This window comes from Herpailurus yagouaroundi, unplaced genomic scaffold (genome assembly GCF_014898765.1).
Source record: "Herpailurus yagouaroundi ecotype Mexico unplaced genomic scaffold, PumYag 198, whole genome shotgun sequence".
NCBI lineage: Eukaryota > Metazoa > Chordata > Mammalia > Carnivora > Felidae > Herpailurus > Herpailurus yagouaroundi.
In genome coordinates, this window is record NW_024412429.1 from 10,139,739 (window position 1) to 10,163,771 (window position 24,033).

General features: G+C 43.0%; 1 protein-coding gene across 2 annotated transcripts in view; it reads right to left on the reverse strand.

Moving 5' to 3' along the window:
* The window catches only part of SNX9 (sorting nexin 9), a 117,328-nt gene that overhangs the window by 56,495 nt on the left and 36,800 nt on the right, over positions 1 to 24,033 (reverse strand). For both annotated transcript variants that reach the window (XM_040448774.1, XM_040448775.1), the window contains exons 2-4: positions 11,579 to 11,665; positions 9,013 to 9,087; positions 7,619 to 7,744 (exon numbers count right to left, since the gene is read on the reverse strand). In XM_040448774.1, the coding sequence (XP_040304708.1) occupies positions 7,619 to 7,744; positions 9,013 to 9,087; positions 11,579 to 11,656 (279 nt within the window). In that variant the 5' untranslated portion in view covers positions 11,657 to 11,665. The remainder of the gene's footprint in view (positions 1 to 7,618; positions 7,745 to 9,012; positions 9,088 to 11,578; positions 11,666 to 24,033) is intronic.

The following is a 24,033-nucleotide window of genomic DNA, read 5'->3' on the forward strand; positions in this document are numbered from 1 at the left end:
CTGACAGCACGTAGTTTTGGAAAGGTTCCCTAGGTGCATAAAGCTGTCTTATATAAAGCAAGGATCCGTGATCAATAAAGCATGGAAAATTAGTATCACTAGCCTAATGCAGTTTTGGGGAGAAATGTCAAGAGATCCTTTAAATAGATGTATACAACCTTCCTTACAAAGCTCTGTAAGCAACTAAAAAGAATTCACATGGGGGTGGGGAGACAGAGAGAACCTTTCCAATAGGGTTTTGTAAAGAGGAAATCTCAATAAGAATTAGGAGAAGTCTATGGCATTACAGATCTCATTTGAGGTAATGAAATAATAAGCAAACTTAATACCCATGTGACATTTTCTTTTGCTGATTTATTTTTAAATGGTCTACAAAATGGCCTTAAAATGGCCTAAGCATGGGTTTGGGGGTGGGAGGGGGGGTGGAATGAGAAAGGGAAATGTAATTCCAACATAAAATTACTATGGTCTTCCTTATCCCTTAACCAACAAAAAAACCCTTCATAACAAATATCATTACACTGAAAATCTCTGAGTAAAAAGATGTCATTTCCCTAAATACCCACTTAACGTTGAGCATGTGTTTAATATCCAAATGGTTAAAAGATTGTTAACAATCTCAGTGCGTCTCCTGTAGGAGAACGAGCTACTTCTGACTGGGAAAACCGGTGGGTGTTAGAATGAGGTGCTATGGTGGCTCCCAGTCCCCCAGTTAATGTTGAGAACACAAACCTCCCTAGAGAGAATTCGGGTTGGACTCAGTCGATCTCATAACATTTTCCATTGTAAAATACCCTTTAAAAAAAATTGTTCATTTACTTATTTTTGAGAGAGAGAGAAAGAGTGTGTGCGTGAGAGTGCAGGGGAGGGGCAGGCAGAGAGGGAGAGACAGAATCCCAAGCAGGCTCCGCGTTGTCAGTGCAGAGCCCGACACAGGGCTCGAGCTCCTGAACCAGGGGATCATGACCTGAGCTGAAATCAAGAGTTGGATGCTTAACCGACTGAGCCGCCCAGGCGCCCCTGTAAAATACTTTTTGCTGTATTGACAAATGAACCAAAAAATCACTCCCACATTTGTAGAGAACCGTATTATGGCGCAAGGCCTCAGAGAGGTTATGGGAATAGAAAAAATAAGACAAAATCTCTGCTTCTCACCAAGCTCGCAAGTTTATAATTAAGTAATATAATCTGTGATTAAGAATCACAAATAGCACAGAGGGAATCAAGAAGAGAGAATGAAAGACGACAAAAAAAAAAAAAAAAAAAAGAGGCTTCATAAAGGACATGATATTTGAACCTAACCTTGGGGGCTGGGCAGACTTGAAAGACGGAAGGAGTCACTCTATCATTCCTGGAGGCAAAAGCAAAAGATACAAAGAGAAGGTGGGGCAGCATGGGGTCTATCTGGAGAAGGGGCAGTTTGGCTGGAGCCTATCATAAGGACAAAGTAAGGATGGGGCCATGTGGAGGCATCAGACAAACGTAACAGGTTGGAAAAAGTCTGGTCGCACCTCAAGTTCAGATGCTTTTCTTACACAAGTTCCCTACCATGCATTGTTCAGTGTCCACCTGTCCCACTCTGACAGGGTAGTGGCTACCTGCTCGACGGATCTCTCTCGATGCGCAGAAGGGGTCACTTGGTTCAGGAGGCGATGGGGGAGCCCCTACAGTTTCTTGAGCAAAGAACCGAAACACTTAATCATCTTATCGTAGAGGCAGTGGTGTGTAAGATACTGTCGTGAACAATTATTAAATCTCTATCAAGTACTACATTACACACTTGAGAAGCAGCTCTCCATTTACTCATTCCTACAATCGTACGAGGCTTCCCAGATGAGGAAATGGAGGCATGGAAGGGAAGAAACTTACCTAAGTCTCACGGAAGTATGAGGCCTGGGATTAAAAGCGAGGGTTTTTCCTGCCCTTGCCCATCTAAAGGATGCAGGACCCTCCCGTCAGTAACTGTGGCTGCCAACGGCACTCGGCTAGGGTTTTATGAAAGGCGGGCAGTACGAGCATGTCAGAGAAAGGAAATGGGAAAGGGAGAAAGAGAAACTACTTCTGTGGGGAAATGAGTGATTGTGCTCATGCTCTGAGACACAGAAGAGACAGGCGAACAGAGACGTTCAACAAGAAGCCGGAAAATGAGCAAACTGAAGAGAAAATTCGAGACTGGAGACAGGCATAGGGGAACATCCACGTGGCAGGAGAGGGAGAGGCTGGAAGAAACCAGGGCAGGTGCATGAGAACACCCCTGGAAAAGGGAAGAGGTGAGAAAAGAGGCAAAGAATTTATTAAATGTCTTCCGTGTATGAAACCACTTTCTACAAGGGGCCTAATCCTGCAATTCCGGAAGCCACAGCTCACACAGCGTCACATTCAGGTCTGGTGGCAAGGCTCTGGTGCTTCCCACTACGCCACCCCACCCTGGGGACGGTGCTGGTGGCAGGGGATGAGGAACCCGGCAACAGGAAGACAGATTCATGGGGAACTGGGAGGCGGTGCGGTAAAGACAGAAGCAGTTCATCCCAGGGATGTGGATCTTGCCAGTATTTCAAGATAGAAAAATAAACCTCTCAAGTCAAAGGCTTCAGATGAAACATCTAGTTTCACAGAACTTTTAATTCACGTGTAATCCCTATTGTTCTTCTTCAGAAAGTACAGGGGCGTCTGGGTGGCTCTGTAGGTTAAGCGTCTGACTCTTGATTTCAGCTCAGGTCGTGATCTCACAGTTCGTGGGTTCAAGCCCCACGTTGGGCTCTGCGCTGACTCGTGCAGAGCCTGCTTGGGATTCTCTCTCCCTCTCTGCCCCTCCCCCTCAAAACAAATAATAATAAAAAAACTTAAAAAATTGAGTACAAAACTTCCCATTAATTTCTCAAAAGTAAATACTCCACAGAAGCAGCCACCTCCGAGGTTTGTAAAGATCTACAGTGAGAAGCTTCTCAGAATCAAAGCAATGGTGTAACTGCAACACTGATCACTGGGTGAAAACCAAGACTGGGGCGACTGTCCCCACACGTCTCTGAATGGCAGCTGGTGGCACAGCTGCCACATGAAACGCTCTTGCAGCTGGAAAATACCAGATAAGTCCCTAGTAACAAAACTAGTATGAACCACTAGAAACTATTCTCCTTTTCTAAAGGTACTGCAATAGTGGTCCTCATCCACCTTAAGATCTGTATTAGAGTAAGAAAACAATGAGAATTCGATTCATTTCCTGGTTATGCTTCAATAAATGTTCTACACACAATTTGCATCTGTGGTGTGTGCGTACTCAAGCACGGGAAAGATAACGTTACTGATGTGCTTTTAAAAAAGAATCAGATGTGGGGCGCCTGGGTGGCTCAGTCGGTTAAGCGGCCGACCTCGGCTCAGGTCACGATCTTGCGGTTCGTGAGTTTGAGCCCCACGCCGGGCTCTGTGCTGACTGCTCGGAGCCTGGAGCTGCTTCAGACTATGTGTCTCCCTCTCTCTCTGCTCCTCCCCCACTCACACTCTGTCTCTCTCTCAAAAATAAATCAACTTTATAAAAAAAAAAAAAAAGAAACTGTTTAAAAAACAACAGACGTCCACACCTGTACATCTAAACCCACACTCGTGCTTCCCACCATGTGGCCGCCCTGGGCTCTGCCTGGCCAGGTCCCTATGGTCAGACGTGTGTGTCCCCACGTCCTCATGTTGGACCTCGCACGGTGAATCTGCAGCCCACGTGGCTGAGTCCCAAGAGGAGCTCTAGAAGTAAACTCAGAACTGCTGGGGCACAGAGTAGATGCATTTTAAATATTAATGCATGTTACCAAACTGTCTTCCAAAAGGCTTCGTTAATGTATCCTTCCCCCACCTTTGTAGCAGAATGCCTATCGGCATATTCCTTTCCTCACATGGGGTATTAAAACATTTTAATTCTCTGCTAATTTAATAGCAGACACTAAAAATGAGTATTTTACTATATTTATTGGCTGTTTGTACTACTTTTCCAATGAAAAATCTGTTCCCACCCTTTGCTCATTTTTTTTTCTCCTGAGCTGTTCATCTATTTCTATAGATTTGCAAGAATTCTTTGTATGTTAACAGAATTAGCCGGTTTCTGTAGTATGTGGGCAATATTTTTCTAGTTTAGTATTACTTTTTTACTTAAATGCATCCATTCTTTCCTTAATGGCTGCAAGACACTGTGCTGTCTTGCCATATTCCAAGGTTATGGAAAAAATGTCATTGATATTCTCTCCAAGTACTTAAAAAATAAACAGCTTTACCGTTTTCCAAGCTAAATTGTCCCAACACATTTAAAGAATACTGCATCATATTCCTCTGACATTTCCAATCCTAGTCTATACCACAACCAACAACTGGACTATGTTTTACAGATAAGGGATCCCCCCATGAACTAGTAAAGGGAGAAAAAGATCACCGTGGGTCATTGTGATAAAAGTACCCTGTTCTCTCCTCTACACCAGTGACTGCATGACCTCTGCAGCTGCTCAGTAAGCAGCTAGAACCAGAAGGTACCTCAAGCACCCTGAAATGAGGAGTTTTAAGAAAAACCCAAGGAAGTGCTTTTTACATATTAAATTACAAATTTATGAACTAATTACTCTGACATGTAGGACAGATTAAGAATACAAAGTCAAGGAAGGGTCAGACAGATTAAAAAATAGCAGGCTCAAAATAAGCTATTCAAGGAGATCTGCAGACGGATAGAACCTTTTAGAGAGATTAAAAAAAAAAAAAAAGATACACGATTTAGAGGAAAGATACAACAGTCAGAAAGTTGGATAACCAGGAGCTAAATGCAGGGCTTTAATCTGCGTGTGTGGGAAGAAAGCCAAATTTCAAATCATCGGTGCCGAGGACAGCAGACAGATGCTGGTTCGGAAGTGAACGGTGTGCGGAGGGGACAGGGGGTGTGCCCTGCATGGCCTGACCGGGGGACAGAGAGAGCCGGCGCCTCTGACATACTTGTCCTCCAAATAAGACTGACCTCTGGGAGAGAACACAGTGCCAGAGTAATTAGAAAATCCCAAGAGGCACATCCCTGGGAAAAACAGTATTTTCTCATTGACATCCAGAAAATGAAAGAATGAGTAAACCCGACAGCAAAAGTTTTAAAAGCTACTAATTGATAATGGCTGCCTGGTTTCTTGGTCAGGACAGTTTTCATGGTATGTATGAACATCATCACCATTTTGGCCTATTTAAGTTATTTTCCTATCCCAGATAACCGAAAGCATAGACGGTTATTAAAAATATTTTTACTTGATTTAAATTAAATCCAAATGCTCAGTTAATTATGGTCATGCTTGCTTTATTTTGTTACTTCTAGTTTCAGTTCACATTTTCTTTGCTTTCAAAGGATCTGGCTAGATTTAGTATGTCCGAATGGATTAGTAAAATCCAACTTCGAAAAGGTGGTTATATTTTCTTCTAAATAACCTGGAAGAAAAAACATTTATACTTATGCTAATCCGTCTGTATTGCTACATTTAAACACCGAGGAAGCTATTTCACAACAGGACAAGACTGGAGCCTCACTGCAACTTTGTGTGCAGAGTGCTTCAGCCTATCCTGAGATAATGGTTGATGTAGGTCCTTGAATTAAAATAAGACGAACTGGGACGCCTGGGTGGCTCAGTCGGTTGAGCATCCGACTCTGATCTCGGCTCAGTCATGGTCTTGCGGTTTGTGTGTCTGGGCCCCACGTCCAGCTCTGCACTGACAGCAAGGAGCCTGCTTGGGATATTCTCTCTCTCTCTCTCTCTCTCTCTCTCTCTCTCAACACTAAAAAAATTAAAAAAAAAATAAGATGAATATTTCCATCTTTTGTTTCCTTCATTTATTCTACGATCATCTGAACATCATTCCCTTTTATTAAAATGTTGTCTTTTACTCAGTGCAAACCCATTTCCCTGATGTTTGTGTCTAACTCAGTGAACTCAGCTGGTTGACTTTGCGCCCAGGGGACGTCTGGCAACATCTGCAGATAATTTTGGTTGTTACAACTGAGGGCAACGGGATGTTACTGGCATGTAGTGAATCAAGGCCAGGGGTGCTGCTAAACATCACAACCTGAAGCTCAGGCCCCAGAGGTCAACAGTGCTCGCACTGAGAATCCCTGGTGAAACTTCAAGGAAGGTTTAACTACCATGGCTTCACAGTTTAAAAAATATTATTTTATTTTGTTGAGAGAGAGAGAGAAAGTGCAAGCAGGACAGAGGGGCAAAGAGAGGAGGAGGAGGAGGAGGAGAGAGAATCTTAGGCAGGCTTCGCACTCAGCACAGAACCCAACACGGGGCTTGATCCCACGATCCCGGGATCATGACCTGAACTGAAATCAAGTGGGACACTCAACCGAGCCACCCAGGTGCCCCTAACTACTACTGTCTCACATTTTATCTTGCGTAGTCTTTAACTGCCCAGGGTCCTCAGGTATTACAGAGTTAAAAAATACAGGCAAATGCTCAACTGTGGTGATCACTCTGCCTCTGAATTTTAAGTATTTGGGTCAGACTAAGTTGTAACTCAGAATGTCCATCAAAAGCTATCTAAAAATGTGTAAAACCTGCAGTTAACATATGGTAATAGCACTTTGAGAAATTCTCTTGGAAGGTTAAAATATAAACATTCTGTACGCAAATAATTCTCAAGTGATACGACTATTAGGCTTCACATAATTCAAAACCTTTTTCGTAGTTAAAGAGTATCACGAAATAACATCCCCTGAAGCCGAGTTGCTTCTAAAGATTTAGGAAGGGTAACATTTTGATGTCCATCTTCTGACTGTTCCTGCTGACACTCGCCCAAGGTAATCATTTTACAATAACTAGGCAGAGTCACCTGAACTGGTCAAACTTTCCTTAAAATCAACGTAGAATTTCAGTGTATTTTTCCCAAATCATCCCACTATTGTAAGTTTTCTAGAAGCAATACAAGATACCGAGTGCTAAGTGCTGGATTTGCAGCCACTGTTACACGTGTAGTGTCCACAAGACGTGGGGGCTCTGAGAGTGTAACGACCATGTCAAGGTCTGAGAAATCGTCTCCTGTTTCAGCCGGAGTTTTGACACAGATCACCTCAGCACAGGACCCTGCTTTTCTTTCCCCACCTGAGAGGATATTTGTACCTTACAAGGTCCGTGTTCTTATCATGCCAGACTTTTAAATTTTTTTTTTTCCAACGTTTATTTATTTTTGGGACAGAGAGAGACAGAGCATGAACGGGCGAGGGGCAGAGAGAGAGGGAGACACAGAATCGGAAACAGGCTCCAAGCTCCGAGCCATCAGCCCAGAGCCTGACGCGGGGCTCGAACTCACGGACCGCGAGATCGTGACCTGGCTGAAGTCGGACGCTTCACTGACTGCGCCACCCAGGCGCCCCCATGCCAGACTTTTAAAAGCAACTCTCAATGAACACCCTGCATTCTCTCTTATAATCATCTTTAAAAACAGTGTTTAGCCCGCCTAACAGGCAAGTTCTTTGTTAATACCCAACAGAAACGCCACACACACATCTAACAGCTATTTTGTTTATGCTTTCCGGGGATGGCAATGGCTCGGAGGCATCACAAGCTCTCACAAATGCGCTGTGCTCAGTCCAGCCAGATGATGGAAGACTCACCTGGTTATTACTGTTGGCAGCTGATGAACTGGCCTGAGCGGCACTCGCTGAGAGAGAATCGAGGAAGGCTTGGTCGGCCACTGAATTTCCACAAGAAAATGGGTCTTTTCCATCATTGGGCAAAATCTGAGTATTAGAAAGAACCACAGTTACTTTCATAGATTAGGGTTATCTCAGAGTTAGAGTCTGAGGGCAAGCAAGAGTTGTCATCTATTATGGAAAAGGGGTTTCTATTTTTAAAAGGTAAGCAAGCCCCAGAACGTCTGTATTAACCATCCCTTTCTAGAAGTATGCAGAGTTCTAGAAAATGCAATTAATGCCAGCACTAACTTAAATCCTTAGATTTTTCTCATTCTTGTCTATTTTTAGAGTCCTGAATACACAGTGCACCGAGGTAAAGCACAACATAAGTATAAGACAGGTGGACTGAGTCCAGGGGCCCGTGAACCCTGTGGAACTCTACAGAAGAGGTTGGGGTAGACGCACGTGCACATATTTCCGAGAGAAGGGCCCCAGATTTCATCGGATTCTCCAGAGGGTTCAAAACTCCCCACCCCAACCCTCGATCAGAACAACAGACAGACAGTCTTCCCATTCGGCAGGCAGTGCCCAGGCAAACATCCTCCCAGGGCATTATTCCTCTCTGCTGGAGGGGAACCATAGGCACCTTGTTCTTGTTCAGTTTTACTCCCAGGGCACCAGGCCACCTTCGTTTCAGTCACCGGAGTGGAAAGGCAAGCTCAGTTCCCAGGACTCAATTCTGAGTGACCTACAGACAACCAGCAGGGGGCGCCAGGAGGCTGGCTCAGGGTGGGCTGGGGGGGCGGGTGGTCAGCTGAGTGGGTGTGTCCCAGGCAGGGAGGCTCCTCCCAGATGCTGTAACGCTATCCTTGGCATCTATGGGAATACAGCTTAAAACCAGGCAATAGGTCCCAGAAGTTAGTTCATCCAAGACCCTCTGTCTATGGAAACGGGGAGAAGGAACTGAAGAGATATGTCCGAAACCAGCACAGAGAGAAGAGAACTACTTCAAAAAAAAAAAAATCTTTTTAAACTCTGTGAATGAACTCTGTAATGTAAACAGCATTATAGGCAGCAGCAGCTATTACACAATATAAACACAGGAAAAATAGGGGCATTTATTCAGAGTAATTAAAAGTTGCTCTCCCTAAAAGGAACTTAATCTAAATATGGAGTCACTCTTTGGAGCACAGGTCTATAGGTAATATTTTTTCTTAGTTCTACTTCAATGTATCGTTCGTATTTTACAGAATTACCAGGTATTACTTTTACAGTGGAAACTTTCTGATTAGAAATAAAGTTGCTACTTTCCATAATTCATAAAAAGACGTTTGACAAAGACCAGGTTTTACTATGTGACAATAAGTTCTTACTTCGACATAGTCTGTGGGAACAAGCCCTCGTTCTCCTTTGCTGTTTCTTCCTTCTAGCCATCCTCCACCAACATCCTGGTAACGTTTAAAAAGAGAAAAGAAAAAAGACCAAGATTACAGTTGGAGTTGCCTGCAAAATTTTGCTTCGGGAGTTGTCATACAGGAAAAAATAATTAACGTTAAGCTCTTTATTCCCACCGATCTAACACTGTTCAAAGTTTTAAATTCCCAAGGCTTCTCTTTTACTTTAGAAAATGATATAATCTGAAAACATTAAACAAGTAATGAAGATTGCAAAGTAGCCCATTCAACAGAACAGAATGCCATCATTGCGTAATTCCTTTCTATTTATCGGTTGGTGGCAGACTATAAAAATGGTTCGCAGCTCCGACTGTCAAGAGGCAGAAGGATACCACCCCCTCTGGAAGCCGTGATGTGCTTGGTGACCTCTATGGCTAACAGAATGAGGTGGAAATAATACGGGGTGAGTTCAGAGTCTGGCCTCAAGGGGCTTTGCACACTTTTTTCAAAAGAGCTGCTGTGGGAATAATCTGGGTTGCCGGATGATGACAAAAAAAGGCCCAATTTCCTTGTAGCCCCAACCAAAGTCAGCCACCAGGAGGGGAATCGCCAGGCACATGCGTGAGCACAGGTTAAAGCACTTGGCCCAGAGCTGCCCACCAGGTGACTGAAGACAGGAGAGGCATCTCAGGTCAGTAGAACCATCCAGCCAACCCATAAATTCTTGAGCAAAGCGGCAAAAGGTTTTTCGATTAAGCCACTAAGCTTTGAGATTGCCTGCTCTTTAGGAAAAGCTAACCGATCCATGGTTCCTTAGCTCTTCTGGATAAACAATATTAAATAATAAAGTCCTCTATACCAGAATTCCCACTTTCCAATCTATTATCTCAACAAAGACCTACCTTTTCACCTTATAATAGTAAGAGTTGTCAAGTTTATAAATCGTGTCTTCGTTAATACCTGAATCTAGGTAACACATTCTTCTTCAAAAATCACTTTAAGCCACAACTTCATCCATTTGTAACCATGACAGCAACTTAAATTCAATACTACTTTACCAAGAAATTAAGATGATTTCTCCATTAAGAAAAATCAGAAGGGTAAAGAATCTTTAATTTCTCCTATGATTAAAAATAGGACCTAGGTACTTATCTACACCTGGTGTATTATCTAAAGCTCATATACTGTTCCTACCCAGTGATTCTTTTTTGTATCTAAAGCACAGAGGACAAGTTTTGAAAACAGTACCAATATTAAGAAGCCATCATTCTCTTGCTCATTCGCTGTCCTCTGTCCCTGGTCTCCGTGCTGCCCTCGGTCCCTCCCACCTGGGGGAGCCCCAGCATCTCCCCCTTTCCTTCCCAGTGCCTCTCGGCTGTCCTGGCAACCTTCCTCACAGGCTACTCCCTGAGGTGTCCAGGGAGCTGGCCTATTCCCAGCTCTTACCCCCAGCTCGGCATTTCCATTTTTATGATGCAAAGCTATAGGGAAGGGCTAATTATTCGCTTTTCTTCAAACTCTACACATCCAACAAGAAACTCATTTAACCTTTCCAAAGAAGCTCTTCTTCATGACTCGTATACTTTAATAAATCTACCATTCTCTTAGGTTAAAGGTCAGAGCCAAAAACCTTATGGATCCTTGCCTCTTTTCTCCCACCAGTATCTAACCTGACACCAAGTCCTCTGGGACTGACTCCACAAAGCCTGCCGTGTCTAGCTTTTTCCAACTCCTGTCGCTACCGCCGAAAGGCGCATTTCCAGACTCCAGCCACACCAGTTCGTTCAACACACCTCTGCTAGGTTAATTTCCCTGAAGTGCAGGTGTCATCTTGCCACCTGCCTACGACAGCATCAACAATAAAAACCAAGCAAAGCTCTTAAAAGAATCCACTACTTACAGATGAAGCCCAAGGTCTACAGCCTGGCCCACAGGTCCTATCCCATCTGGCTAAGAGCCAGTTTTCTTAGCCTGTCTGCTACTGGCCTACGTGTACCCTGCACCCTTGGGAACCCTTGTTTACATGTAGTGTTCCCAGCAGAGAGCAAGAGCAGAGGCTCAGAGGCTCAACAGCTGTGGCTTTGAATCCTTGCCCCGCCACTTACAGGCAAAATGATCTTGAGCAAGTTGCTTAACCTCTAGGTCTCATTACCCTCATTTGTAAAACAGAGATGAAAAGTCCTTAGCTCATGGAGTTCATGGGGAAAACACATTCAAGAATACACGTGTAGTATCAGCCAAACATCTGGCTCGTAGGGCTGTCGACCAACAATAGCTGTGACTTCCAAGAAACACTGAATACGTTCTAATCTCTGTACCTGTGATCTGGCTGGGATCTGGCTGGGATGTCTCTTTCCATTTCTGTGTGATGGAACCCCATCCAACTACCTTTAGAGGACTTAACTTTTATCAATGTTTATAAAATAGAGTCTTACTTCATCATCAATACTTCATAAGCACCAGAAAAAAAATTCGTGTCGGTGTGAATGATCAATTTATTAAATCCTTAAGAGACAATCAGGTTTAAACCTAATAGTTGTCTTACCGGATTTGTAATTGTGATGATTTCTCCTTCATTAACCGTCAGTTCGTTATTTCCAGGTTCAGCAGCAAAATCATACATAACCCGAGCCTATTGGGAATAGAGACAAGCAGAGGAAGTTACAAACATAAACTTAACAGTAAAAAAAAAACCTTTATTGTCCACTTTGTAAACATGCTGGTAATGAACAAACACTTCGTGGCTGTGGTTATTTTGAAATAAAGGAAGACATATCACCAAAATGATTCATCAGCCCTATTGTGAGGAAAAAGGACACCAAGAATGAGAGCCCCTACTCTGTTTTGGAAAGAAGAAGGGTGGCCCACGCTGCATTTAGAGATCAGCCCCCAAGGTGTTCTCAAAATACACTTGTTTCATCGGCGGGGGTGGGGGGTGGGGGGTGGGGAGGGGTAGGAAGCACACCTTTTCTTTAAAGAGGTGAGAAGTGGAAATAGAGATATCGTTCATTCTGGGCCCACTCACTCTCAGGGACTGAAGGAACACACACACACACACACACACACACACACACACACACACACACACGTAAGATTCATACAGGTTTAGATTATTCCCTGGCAGTGAAAATGTTCACTATGCTTTATCTAGAGCCACTGGGATGAATTTTAATAATGCAGTACCCCTGGCCAACTGAACTCAGAATTTCAGATACTTCCTACTATGCAGTGATCTACACGGGGCTGTGCATACTGGCCAGGTAACCTAACAGCTGTGGTTTGCAAACGTTCCCTGCAATAAAATCGTAACTTCATGGAAAACTGACCAAAGGGAAGCTGTTTTGGTTGACGTAAGCAGCTGTGCAGAATTCCCAGGAATTCTGCCACGCACATATTCCAAGACAATCAGTGTTGTAAAAAACATGTCTTTTACATACTTTTGTAGTATTTAGTGAATATACATTTTTAATGTGCTTCAAATTCTAAATATTTGTCTTTCGTGGATTATCTCCTAAAAGAAGGTCCATCATAAACTGGGGATAACATGTACTTAGGAAACATAGGGTTTACTTTCAAAGTAACTGTCCCAAGTAGCAAGTTCAAGTATATGCACAGGGCTAGTCAAATAGGACTAATGGAACTGCACTCACTTAACAAATATTTACTGAACACCCACCATATGGCGAGAACTGTTCTTGCCAGTGAACTCTCCCCACGCTTGCGTAATGATGCCTGAAATCCTTAGAACAAGGATTAAGGATTCACATCTAATGATAAAAGGTTAAAGAAAAAAAAAACTCCAAATACTAATTTATTTTGAAACCCATTAAGAATACTAAGATGGACTGATGCATGAAAATGCAATAAAGCAGGCAGAGCAAAATGTTATTTATAGAATCTACATGGTAGGTTGATGGTGTTCAAAGGAAAAGGGTTTTGATTTTTCTACGTTTGAGATTTTTTTTTTCATTACAAAATGCTAGAAGCAAATGCTAGTTTACTGTCTGTCAGTCACAGAATGGCATGGTCCTGGACTTCTGTCCAGAGAGGCTAGGAAGGGGGCTCCGGGGGCAGGTCGCAAGCACTGAGAACTCTGTGAGCATGACAGCTGTCCTGAGGTCATTACAAGGACAACGAAACCGTGAGGTCTTTTTCCTCCTACCGCTGCAAAAGTAGATAGAATTCTTCTAGTCCCATTGGGGGGTACTTTTAAAAACCACGTCACCCCAATCTCAATTCCTCATGTAATGAGGGCAGGTGCACGTAAATGTGTGAGGGGGTGAGCAGGGTCCTTGGGGCCAGGACACAACCCCCAGGGCTGCGGGCTTCCTGGGAAGGGCCCTGGTGTGCACACAAGAGCCAGACGTGGAACCTGCTGTTTTGTTATTGCTTTTTTTTAAGAATCTTGGCTAACAATTTTTTAATCTGGCTAAATCTAAGCCCCAATACACAATACCAAAGCCTCTTCCTGTGTGCCAAAACTTGTGTATCAAACTTGTGACTTGGTGAAACAAGTGAAAGACTAAAAATGGACACCCCCTTACACATTTCAATATGACTGAACGTTAGCCATGGAAAAATGTATGCAAACATTACAGGTGTACATAAACACTGATTTAAGCCTTATTAAAAAACAAACACCTAGAGATGTTTCTTGAAAATTAGAATGGGAAGAAATTTTGGAGAACAAAAGAACACAAAAGAGAACAACAAAAAAAAAGCACCTCCCCAAATGAGCTTAACCTGTCAAGAGAAAACAAATTTCAGCAACTCCTCTGATCTTATCAAGTTCAGGTGGCCTGGAAGTGCTGTCTTCAAAGCCTTGGGGCGCTATCTCCCATTACCTCCTTTTTTATTCCCATCCTTGTATCTGGCTTCCGTCTGACTTCTCCCTCTCTCCCCCATCACCTCCCAGTTTCCCCGTCTCTACCACTGACAGTATTTGAAGAGGCTCACCCCCACCCCCACTGCCCATCAGTCCCACTATGTTTCTTTCATGCCGCCTTTCACAGAAAAAGCCCATTAAAAAAAAAAAAATTAATGTTTATTTAATTTTCTAGAGAGAGAGAGAGAGAGAGAGAGAGAGAGAGAGAGAGAGAGAGACAGAGTATGAGCTAGGAAGGAGGCAGAGAGAGAGAGGGAGACACAGAGTCCGAAGCAGGCTCCAGGCTCTGAGCTGTCAGCACAGAGCCCGATGCGGGGCTCGAACTCACAGACCATGAGATCATAATCTGAGCCGAAGTTGGATGCTCAACTGACTGGGCCACACAGGCACTCCGGAAAACTCCAGTCTTTGATACTGCTTTCCCCAGTACTGGCTACACTTTAAGAAATGATTCAAGTATTTTCGGGAGCTAAGTGTCTACACAGATCCTGGGCAGATGATGTGATACCGTATGCTGAACACACGCCGTCAACAGTAACTAATCTCTTCAATAGCAATACCAGAAAGTATTTCAGACGAAGGTCAAGAGATAGTAGACAGCAGCCTTAAACACATCTGGCTCCATTATCTGGCTACAGGCAAATAAACATTAGCAGATCCAAAGCTCTCAACGTTTCAGGCACTGGAATACTAAATGTGCTGCCACACACCTGATCTGTGCATAATCCATCATCCTTAACACAGATTTCCTTTTGAGGGAAGAGAGACAGGTATAAAAATACTCAATCCTCTTGACCAGGTTGTAAGCATTTATTATTCTGTCTGCTTCACATCTCTTGTTTCTGGAAACTGTTCCTGCCTTGACTCTAAGTGATTGGTGAGCATATAATCCAAACAGGAATAATTCGAACTCTTTCCTAGAAATACACAGCTGCTGCGGAGCATGGATGGTTAATTTTCTCTGAAAATGTCGCCAATGGCTAACTAGTTGAGGTATGGAGAAGGTCCATCTCTGGTGGAGTGGAATGGCAGAGAGAGAGTGTCCCAAGGAGATCACTTGAAGGACAAGCCTGAGGCTACTTCTGCTTGTGGACCTCTCAGTCACAAGAGCCAATGGATTTTTTGTGTGCCTACGCTAATGTGAGTTCAGATTCTGTCGCACAAACAAGAGATCCAAGCTGATACAAACCAATAATCCCAAACCAAAGAATTTATTAAAAGGACATTCTAAATAAAGAGCAACACTGGATAGAAATATACTACTGCATTTCCTATTTTGCAAAACAAAAAACAAAACACTAGAACCTAAAATGAACAAGAAAGAATTAAACAGTTCAAGATGACCAAAAAACTGTCAGCAAAGAAGTCCATAAACCAGTAAGAATGCAGAAGGCAAGCCCCCATTCTTAAGGATCTGATTCTCTGGTTTCACATAAATCACAATTAAATCTTTGGGGGAAAGCAGCCCATCTTCAGCAATGCAGCTATCTCATTTTAAAAACAGAGACACTCAAGTAAAAGCTAAAAAAAAAATTCAAGGGATGGACAGATTTATTAATTTGACACCCTTGAGACCGGAAGTTTTGCATGTAAGTGATATTTCTATATAACTAGTTCACCTTTCCAAATGCCAAACTTGTTTTACTTAAGCACACTCATTTGACTTTTTGTGAAATCGTAGCTTATCCCTTGTCCTGTGGGTTTTTTTTTTTTCTCCAAATTTTCATTTAAATTCTAGTTAGTTAACACATAGTGTAATATCAGTTTCAGGAACAGAATTTAGTGATTTATCACTGACATATAACACCCAGTGCTCATCACAAGTGCCCTCCTTAATACCCATCATCCATTTACCCCATCCCCACCCTACCTCTCTTCCACCAACCCTATTTATTCTGTATCATTAAGAGTCTCTTATGATTTCTTCCCTCTTTTTTCCCCATCCCATATGTTCATCTGTTTTGTTTCCTAAATCCCACATATGGGTGAAATCGTATATTTGTCCTTCTCTGACTTATTTCACTTAACACAATACACTCTAGCTCCACCTACAGTGTTGCAAATGACAAGATTTCGGGTTTTTTTGATGGCTGAATAATATTCCATTGTATATATAGGCCACATCTTTTTTATCCATTCATCAATTGATGGACACTAGGGTTGTTTCCATAGTTTGGCTATTGTTGATAACGCTGTTATAAAATCAGGGTTCACGTATCCCTTTGAATCTATATTTTTGTATCCTTTGGGGAAATACCTAGTGGTGCAATTGCTAGATCATAGGGTAGTTTTTTTTTTTGTTTTTTTTTTGTTTTTTTTTTTAACATTTTGAGGAACCTCCAACTGGCTGCATCAGTTTGCATCCCCACCAACAGTGCTAGAGGGTTCCCTTGCTCTGCATCCTCACCGGCATCTGTTGTTTCCTGGAGTTAATTTTAGCCATTCTGACAAGTATGAGGTGGTATCTCATTGTGGTTTTGCTTTGTATTTCCCTGATTATGAGTGATGTTGAGCATCTTTTCATGTGTCTGTTGGTCATCTGGATGTCTTTAGAAAAATGTCTGTTCATGTCTTCTGTCCATTTCTTAACTAGGTTACTTGTTTTTTGGGTATTGAATTTGGTTAATAAGTTTGTTTGTTTGTTTGTTTGTTTTTTACAGATTTTGGATGCCCTTTATCAGGTTATGTCATTTGTAAATATCTTCTATTCAGGAGGCTGACTTTTAATTTTGTTGATTGTTCCCTTCATAGTGCAGAAGATTTTTAATCTTGATGAAGTCCCAATAGTTCATTTTTGCTTTCTTTCCCCTACCTCTGGTGATTTGTCTAGTAAGAAGTTGCTACGGCTTATGTCAAACAGGTTGTTGCCTGTGTTCCCTAGGATTTTGATGGTTTCTAGTCTCAAATTTAGATCTTTCATCCATTTTTATTTTTGTGTATGGTATAAGAAACTGGCCCAGTTTCATTCTTCCGCATGTTGCTGTCTAGTTTTCCCAGCACCATTTGTTGAAGAAGACTGCCTTTTTTCCATTGGATAGTCGTACCTACTTTGTTGAGGGTTTTTTATCAAGAATGAATGCTGTATTTTGTCAAATGCTTTTTCTGCATATATTGAGAGAACTGCATGGTTCTTATCCATTCTTTTATTAATGTGATGTATCACATTGACTTGTGACTACTGACCCATGCTTGTAGCCCAGGAATAAATCTCGACTGTGGTAAATAATTCTTTAAATGTACTGTTGGATTCAATCTGCTAGTATCTTGAGAATTTCTGCATCCATATTCATCAGAGATACTAGCCCATAATTCTCTATTTTGGTGGGGGTCTTTGTCTGGTTTTGGAATCAAGGTAATGCTGGCCTCAGAGAATGAGTTTGGAAGTTTTCCTTTGACTTCCATTTTTTGTGACAGTTTGTGAAGAATAGGTATTAACTCTTCTTTAAATGTCTGGTAGAATTCCCGAGGGAATCCATCTGGCCCTGGACTTTTGTTTGTTGCGAGATTTTTGATTACTGATTCGATTTCTTGGTTGGTTATAGGTCTGTTTAAATTTTCTATTTTTTCCCGTTTCAGTTTTGGTAGTTTCTATGTTTCTAGGAATTTGTCCATTTCTTCCAGATTGCCCAGTTTGTTAGCATAGAATTTTTCATAATATTCTCTTATAATTGTATTTTTGTGGTGTTGGTTGTGATCTCTCCTCTTATGTTCATGATTTCACTTATTTGGGTCTTTTTTCTTTTTGATAAGTCTGGCTAAGGGCTTATCAATTTTGTTAATTCTTTCAGAGAATCAGCTCTTAGTTTCATTGATCTGCTCTATGTTTTTTGTTTGTTTCTAGACTATTTTTTGAACTAATCTTTATTATTTCCCTTCTTCTCCTGGCTTCAGGCTTTATTTCTGTTCCTTTTTTAGCTCCTTAAGGTGTAAAGTTAGGTTGTGTATTTGAGACTTTTCATGCTTCTTGTTATAGGCCTGTATTCCCCTATACTTCCCTCCTAGGACCACCTTTGCTGCATCCCAAAGGTTTTGGACTGTCATATTTTCATCTTCATTTGCTTCCATGTATTTTTTTTTCTTTGCATTTCTTCCATAATCTCCTGGTCAACCCATTCATTCTTTAGAAGGATGTTCTTTAATCTCCATGTATTTGTGGTCTTTCCAAATTTTTTCTTGAGGCTTATTCCAAGTTTCATAGTGTTGTGGTCTAAAAATATGCATGGCATGATCTCAGTCTTTTTATACTTGTTGAGGGCTGATCTGAAACCAAGTATGTGATCTATTCTGGAGAATGTTTCACATGCACTCAAAAAGAATATGTATTCTGCTGCTTTAGGATGAAATGTTCTGTATATATCTGTTAAGTCCATCTGGTCCAGTGTGTCATTCAATGTCATTGTTTCCTAGTTGATCTTCTGCTTAGATGATCTATCCATTGTTGTAAGTGGGTGTTAAAGTCTCCCATTACTCTTGAAACTTACGAATGAATTTATGTTTGTTATTAATTGATTTATATATTTAAATATTTGGGAACTTTCAAGTTGGGGGCATAAATATTTACAACTGTTAGATCTTCTTGATGGATAGACCCCTTAATTTTGATGTAATACCCTTCTTCATCTCTCGTTACAATCTTTGGTTTAAAATCTAGTTTGTCTGATATAAGTATGGCTACTCTGGCTTTCTTTTAGTGTTCGTTAGCATGATACATGGTTCTCTATCCCCTCACTTTCAATTTGCAGATGTCTATAGGTCCAAACTGCATCTCTTGTAGGCAGCATACAGATGGGACTTGTTATTTTATCCATTTATCCTATGTCTTTTGATTGGAGCATTTAGTCCATTTACATTACATTGATTGTTGAAAGATATAAATTTAGTGCCATTGTGTTACCTGTAGAGTTGGGTGTTTCTGGTGATGTTCTCTGTTCCTTTCTAGTCTTTGCTGCTCTTGGTCTTTTTCCCCCCATTCAAAGAGGCCCTTTAATATTTCTTGCAGGGCTGGTTTAGTGGTCATAAACTTCAGTTTTTGTCTTGGAAACTCTTTATCTCTCCTTCTATTCTGAATGACAGCCTTGGTGGATAAAGTATTTTGGCTGCATATTTTTCCCATTCAGCGCATTGAACAGATCATGCCACTCCCTGCAGGCTTGCCAAGTTTCCTTGGACAGATCTGCTGTGAACCTGATCTGTTTTCCCTTGTAGGTTAAGGACTTTTTTTCCTTTGCTGCTTTCAGAATTCTTTCCTTGTCTGTGTATCTTGTGAATGTGACTATGATATGTCTTGTTGATGGCTGGCTATCGTTGAATTTAATGGGAGTTCTCTGTGCTTCCTGGATTTCGATGTCTGTTTTCTTCCCCGGATTAGGGAAGTTGTCAGCTATAGTTACTCAAGTAAACCTTCTGCTCCTTTTTCTTTCTCTTCTTCTTCTAGGACTCCAGTGCTACAAATGTTATTATGCCTTAAGGAGTCTCGGAGTTCCCTAAGTCTACATTTGTGATCCAATACCTTTCCCTTTCTTTTCAGCCTATTTTCCATAATTTTCTATATCACGGATTCATTCCTCTGCTTCATCCATCTTCACTGTCATTGCATCTATTCAGCTTTGCATCTCGGTTATAGCATTTTTTATTTCGGCCTGACTAGTTTTTAATTCTTTTATCTCTGCAGTGGGAGTCTTTAGTGTCTCCTATGCTTTTCTCAAGCCCAGCTAGTACCCGTATGATTACTGTTTTAAATTCTGGTTCAGACATCTTCCTTGTATCTGTATTGATTAAATCCCTGACCGTGACTTTCTGTTTTTCCTTTTGGGGTTATATTCCTCCATCTTGTCATTTTGTCTGGGTCAGTTTTTTGGTGTGATTGTTAGGAAAGCCTGTTGTATTCCTGCTCCTGAATGTAATGGCTATATTACTAAGAGGTCAAAAAAAAAGGTTGGGGGGTGATGGGAAGCTAGATCCTAGGTGTGTTTTGGTCTGCCTATAAAAGAAGATCCCCCCCCCCCCAAAAAAAGGGAAGCTAGATCCTATTTCCCCTAGAAGTGAAGCTTTGCAGCACTCTATGATCATCAGACTTGGTGCCTGCGAGGCGTCTGAACAGGTCTTCTGGGGGTGGGACCTGCTGGACTGATTCTCAGATGGACTTGCTCTAGTAGAGCTGCACCTGCAGGGCATAGGCGGAGGTCGGGGGTGAGGGGGGGGGTGTTGGTGTAAGCAGCTCCAGCCTCCACTGGATGGCACTGAAGTCGGTCAATGCTGATGGGGAAGGGAAGGAATGGTGTCATCCTGCTCTTTCGTCCCTGGAGCCGGGAGCTCACACCCGCCACGTTTTTAGGAAGCCCTCACAGAGAAGCAAACTATCACCTTTCTTGTGTACTCAGCTTTTGTCAGACCCCTGCCTTCACCCTGCCTGCATCCAGGCTGCCTGCCTGCTGCGTGGCACAGTACTCCTGTGTTGTATCTCAGGCATGCGGCTGGGTTTCCAAACTCCAAACCCCAAATTTTACCTGCGTGACACAGACCCACGCTGATACTCTGGGGGAGAGTCCTGCCACACTTTTTGCTGTTTGCCAGTTTGTCCCAGAAAAGCGGTCACAGGATCATGCAGCAGTTGGGAGTTTATGGTAAAGCTCTGCACTAAGTTGGCGCCAAGATTTGCTGCCCTCAGCTGGTGTCTCTGTTCCTATGCTAGGAAACTGGGCAGCACACTGGTGCCACTGGTTCTTTCTATCCCCAGAGAGGCCGCCACTCCCAAATGCACTCCAAGCAGGGGAACTGTTTCTCCCCGTGTGACCCAGGGGATCCTCAGGCTACACTGTCCACCCCTGGGTCTCCACCCTCCTTCCCACAGGAGCACCGCCTGTCAGACACTAGCAATGGTGCAGACTTGTAAAGCTTCAGACTCTGCGCTCTGCTGCTCATGACAACGTGTGGCAGAAGCCCCTCTGCTTTTCCCAGTCAATGGTTTTGGGGAAGAGTCTTCCGTGTGCGGTCCACTATGCACGCTTTCGCTATTTCTCTCTCTCCTTTCTCTATGGTCAGGGCTCCCTCCCCACTGCAGCATCCACAGTTCTCTCCTCCCCCAAACCAACCTTCTGTAGCCCCTACCCTCCCCAGTGTGGTTTTTTTCACCTCTAGTTGTGTAGTTTTGTTCCCTCAGTCCTCAGATTAATTTCTTGGGTGTTCAAAATGATTTGACATTTATCTAGCTGTGTTTGAGGGATGAGGCAAGCTTAGGGCCCCCCACTCCTCCACCATTTAACTCCTCTCTGTATCTCATTTTTACATAACCAACAAGATCATCAGAAAAAACAGAACTCACTTTAATAAACTCTGAGAGCATTATGACATCCTTTATATATACATCTGTCCTTATTCTAAATGATTAAGACTTAAATGCTTTTCAGTTTATATCAATCTGTGATTTCATTTAAATCCTGGCCCGTGCTTGTTCAGTTGTTATTTTGAATCAAATAGAGAATCTTAAATTATCCTGTAAAATTGCATCTTGTTAGATTTAGCCATTGTTCCAACCTACTAAGTTTTCTGAATTCTGAAGCCGTCATCCAACTATACCCAACTATCCCTTAGCGCTTCCTGCCAAGAGTCATCAGAAAGCCTGATAAGCATGCTTTTCATAGCTTCACCTGTGTCATTAGTAAAACTGTTAACGTATGGCAGGGTTGAGGTCCAAGACGGCCACGAACATTAAGACACTCTCCCAGAGGACGTGGATCAATTATCACGTTTTAGGGAAGTTGCTCTTGAAATTTCTAAAGAAGGTGTAGGGACAGAAGGCAGGCCACCCCAAGATGGGCCACTCTGGTGTGAAGATTATTCTCAGTTGAAGGCAATGGGGACCCCGAGGGCTCAAGAGAAACTTCTGCCTCTCCCTTAACTGCACAGAAAAATCTAGAGTGGGGGTCTAAGAGTTATTTCCTGAGATAAAAATTTTTTTCTATCAGAGTTGTCCTCTTATTTATTTATTTGAGGGGGGGGAGCGTGTGTGTGTGTGTGTGTGTGTGTGTGTGTGTGCGCGCGCGCATGCAAGCTGGAGAGGGGAGAGAGGGAGAGAGAATCCCAAGCAGGCTCCACACTCAGCATGGAGGCCGATATCAGGTCTCAATCTCACGACCCTGGGATCATGACCCAAGCTGAAATCAAGAGTCAGATGCTCAAATGACTGAGCCACCCAGGCACCCCTCACTGAGATAAATGTTATCTGACTGACCCATCTGTAAGGCAGGCCAAACATCTAACGACTAGGTATCTACTCCTCTCATTGCCCTGTGAAGTGCATTCCTTCCCTCAGAAGTCCCAGACCCCTGCCCCCTTCTCCTTAGTTCAGAACGACATATTTGAGGAGAACTTCAACGACCTCCACTTTGACCTCAAACTTTCTAAGTGATTCAGTTCATCTGTCCAGTTTCTCTCTTAACTCACGGGAACCAAAACCACCCCCTCAAGCAAAAAGGTCTGCCCTCAGTCAGCAAGACCCCACATGACTGACCCCCCAACATGTGGGGTCCTGACTGATGACTGACTTGACCTTCACAGCCCACCTTTGCCCCCACATTTTTCTTATATAAACCCGGAAGTACTTTTGGCACTCTGGAGACAGTCTGAGATGCTCGTCTGCTGGCCTCCCAGTGGTGGTCTCAGTGAAACCAATTCCTTTCTCGTTTCACCACATCTCGTTTCTCTGCCTTTGGATTTTGTCAGGGGTGAGCAGCTAAACCTCATGTGTTTGGGGACCCCGGAGCCAGGTGCTCTTAAACCCCTGGGCCCCAGCTACATATATATTTCATTTTGCCGGTCTCTGGAATTTCCGTATCTGTGTGGATTCCCCGTACGTGTGCTATGAAATTGGGGTTTTCTCCTGTTAAGCGGTCTCATGTTAATTAGATTCTCAGTCCGGCCAGAAGGGCAGGAAGAATTCCTATCTGACCGTCGGTGTAGGTGGCAAGACGCTTCAACTCGCTGGCCACCATTCCCCAGCACACTGCTGAGGCTGACAGATCCCAGGACAACTGACAAGCAGCCACAGAAAGTGAGAGTTCCCACCACATCGGCTTCCCGGAAATCTCCCCCTGCAGAGTGGATGGGGCAACACTGGTGAGGGTCCTTTACTCGCTTTCTAAATTGAGATTAGCAGGAGAAAAGGTTTGTAGAACTAGTTCCTTGGGCTTAGCGACTCTTTGGTTAAATTTGGTAGAGTACGCATGGGTTACTCATCCATTTCCTCCCAGACGTGGTCTCTGTTTTCCTTCGGCTGTGCCTTTTGTCTGTCATCTGTTGCTAAAGGCCATCTCGGAAGCCAAAGCCACAAAATTGGTGGGCATGGGCCAAGCACTTAAAAGCTGCTAGACCCTCAGGAAGACTCCTATGATAGGACCAACTGGTCACAGAACAGGGTAGACAGACACTAGGTCACCTGCCACCTGCAATGAGGCACACTCTAAAACAACAGTCTCCAAACCAACAGCACATCCCTCTTAGTTATTAGTGTGGCTTAAGGAAACCTAAGGCTTAGATAAAGCTGTTAGATTTTCCCTTTTATCTTGTTCTATGTCCTAGGAGCTTGGCTTTATGACCAATGGGAATATTCTCTTTGGTCTCCACCATCCAGAGGGTGCACTTGGTGGCCAGTTGAATAGGCTGGGGATCCAAGCCTCTTTCTCTCTGTCCAGCTGTGCCAGCTCTCAGGGGTATCTGTCATGAGAGGTTCCAGTCCAGAGGAACCTGTGTCATCTCAGCCTTCATTGCTTGATTAGCGCTGGAAAGTCCCATTCCAGGAGCACCTGCTTGGTGTTGGATTAGCGGATCTGGGACTGGAGGCATCTCATATTCTCGCGGGAGACTGAACACGGCATTTTCACCACACCACCCTTATTGCCGCCTGTGCCTTTGCTTTCCTAGGCTAATTTTAGGAGTAAACTTTTGGACCATGGGAGCTACATCATTTATGCCCTCTGGATGCCTCTTGCATCTTTGGTTAAACCACTAAAAGGCGTATTGGTTTGAGTTGCTATTAATAGATCCAACTCACCAATGTCCAGACAATAGATCCTTTAAATAGGCTATATTTAGATTTAAAAAAAAAAAAAAAAAAAAAA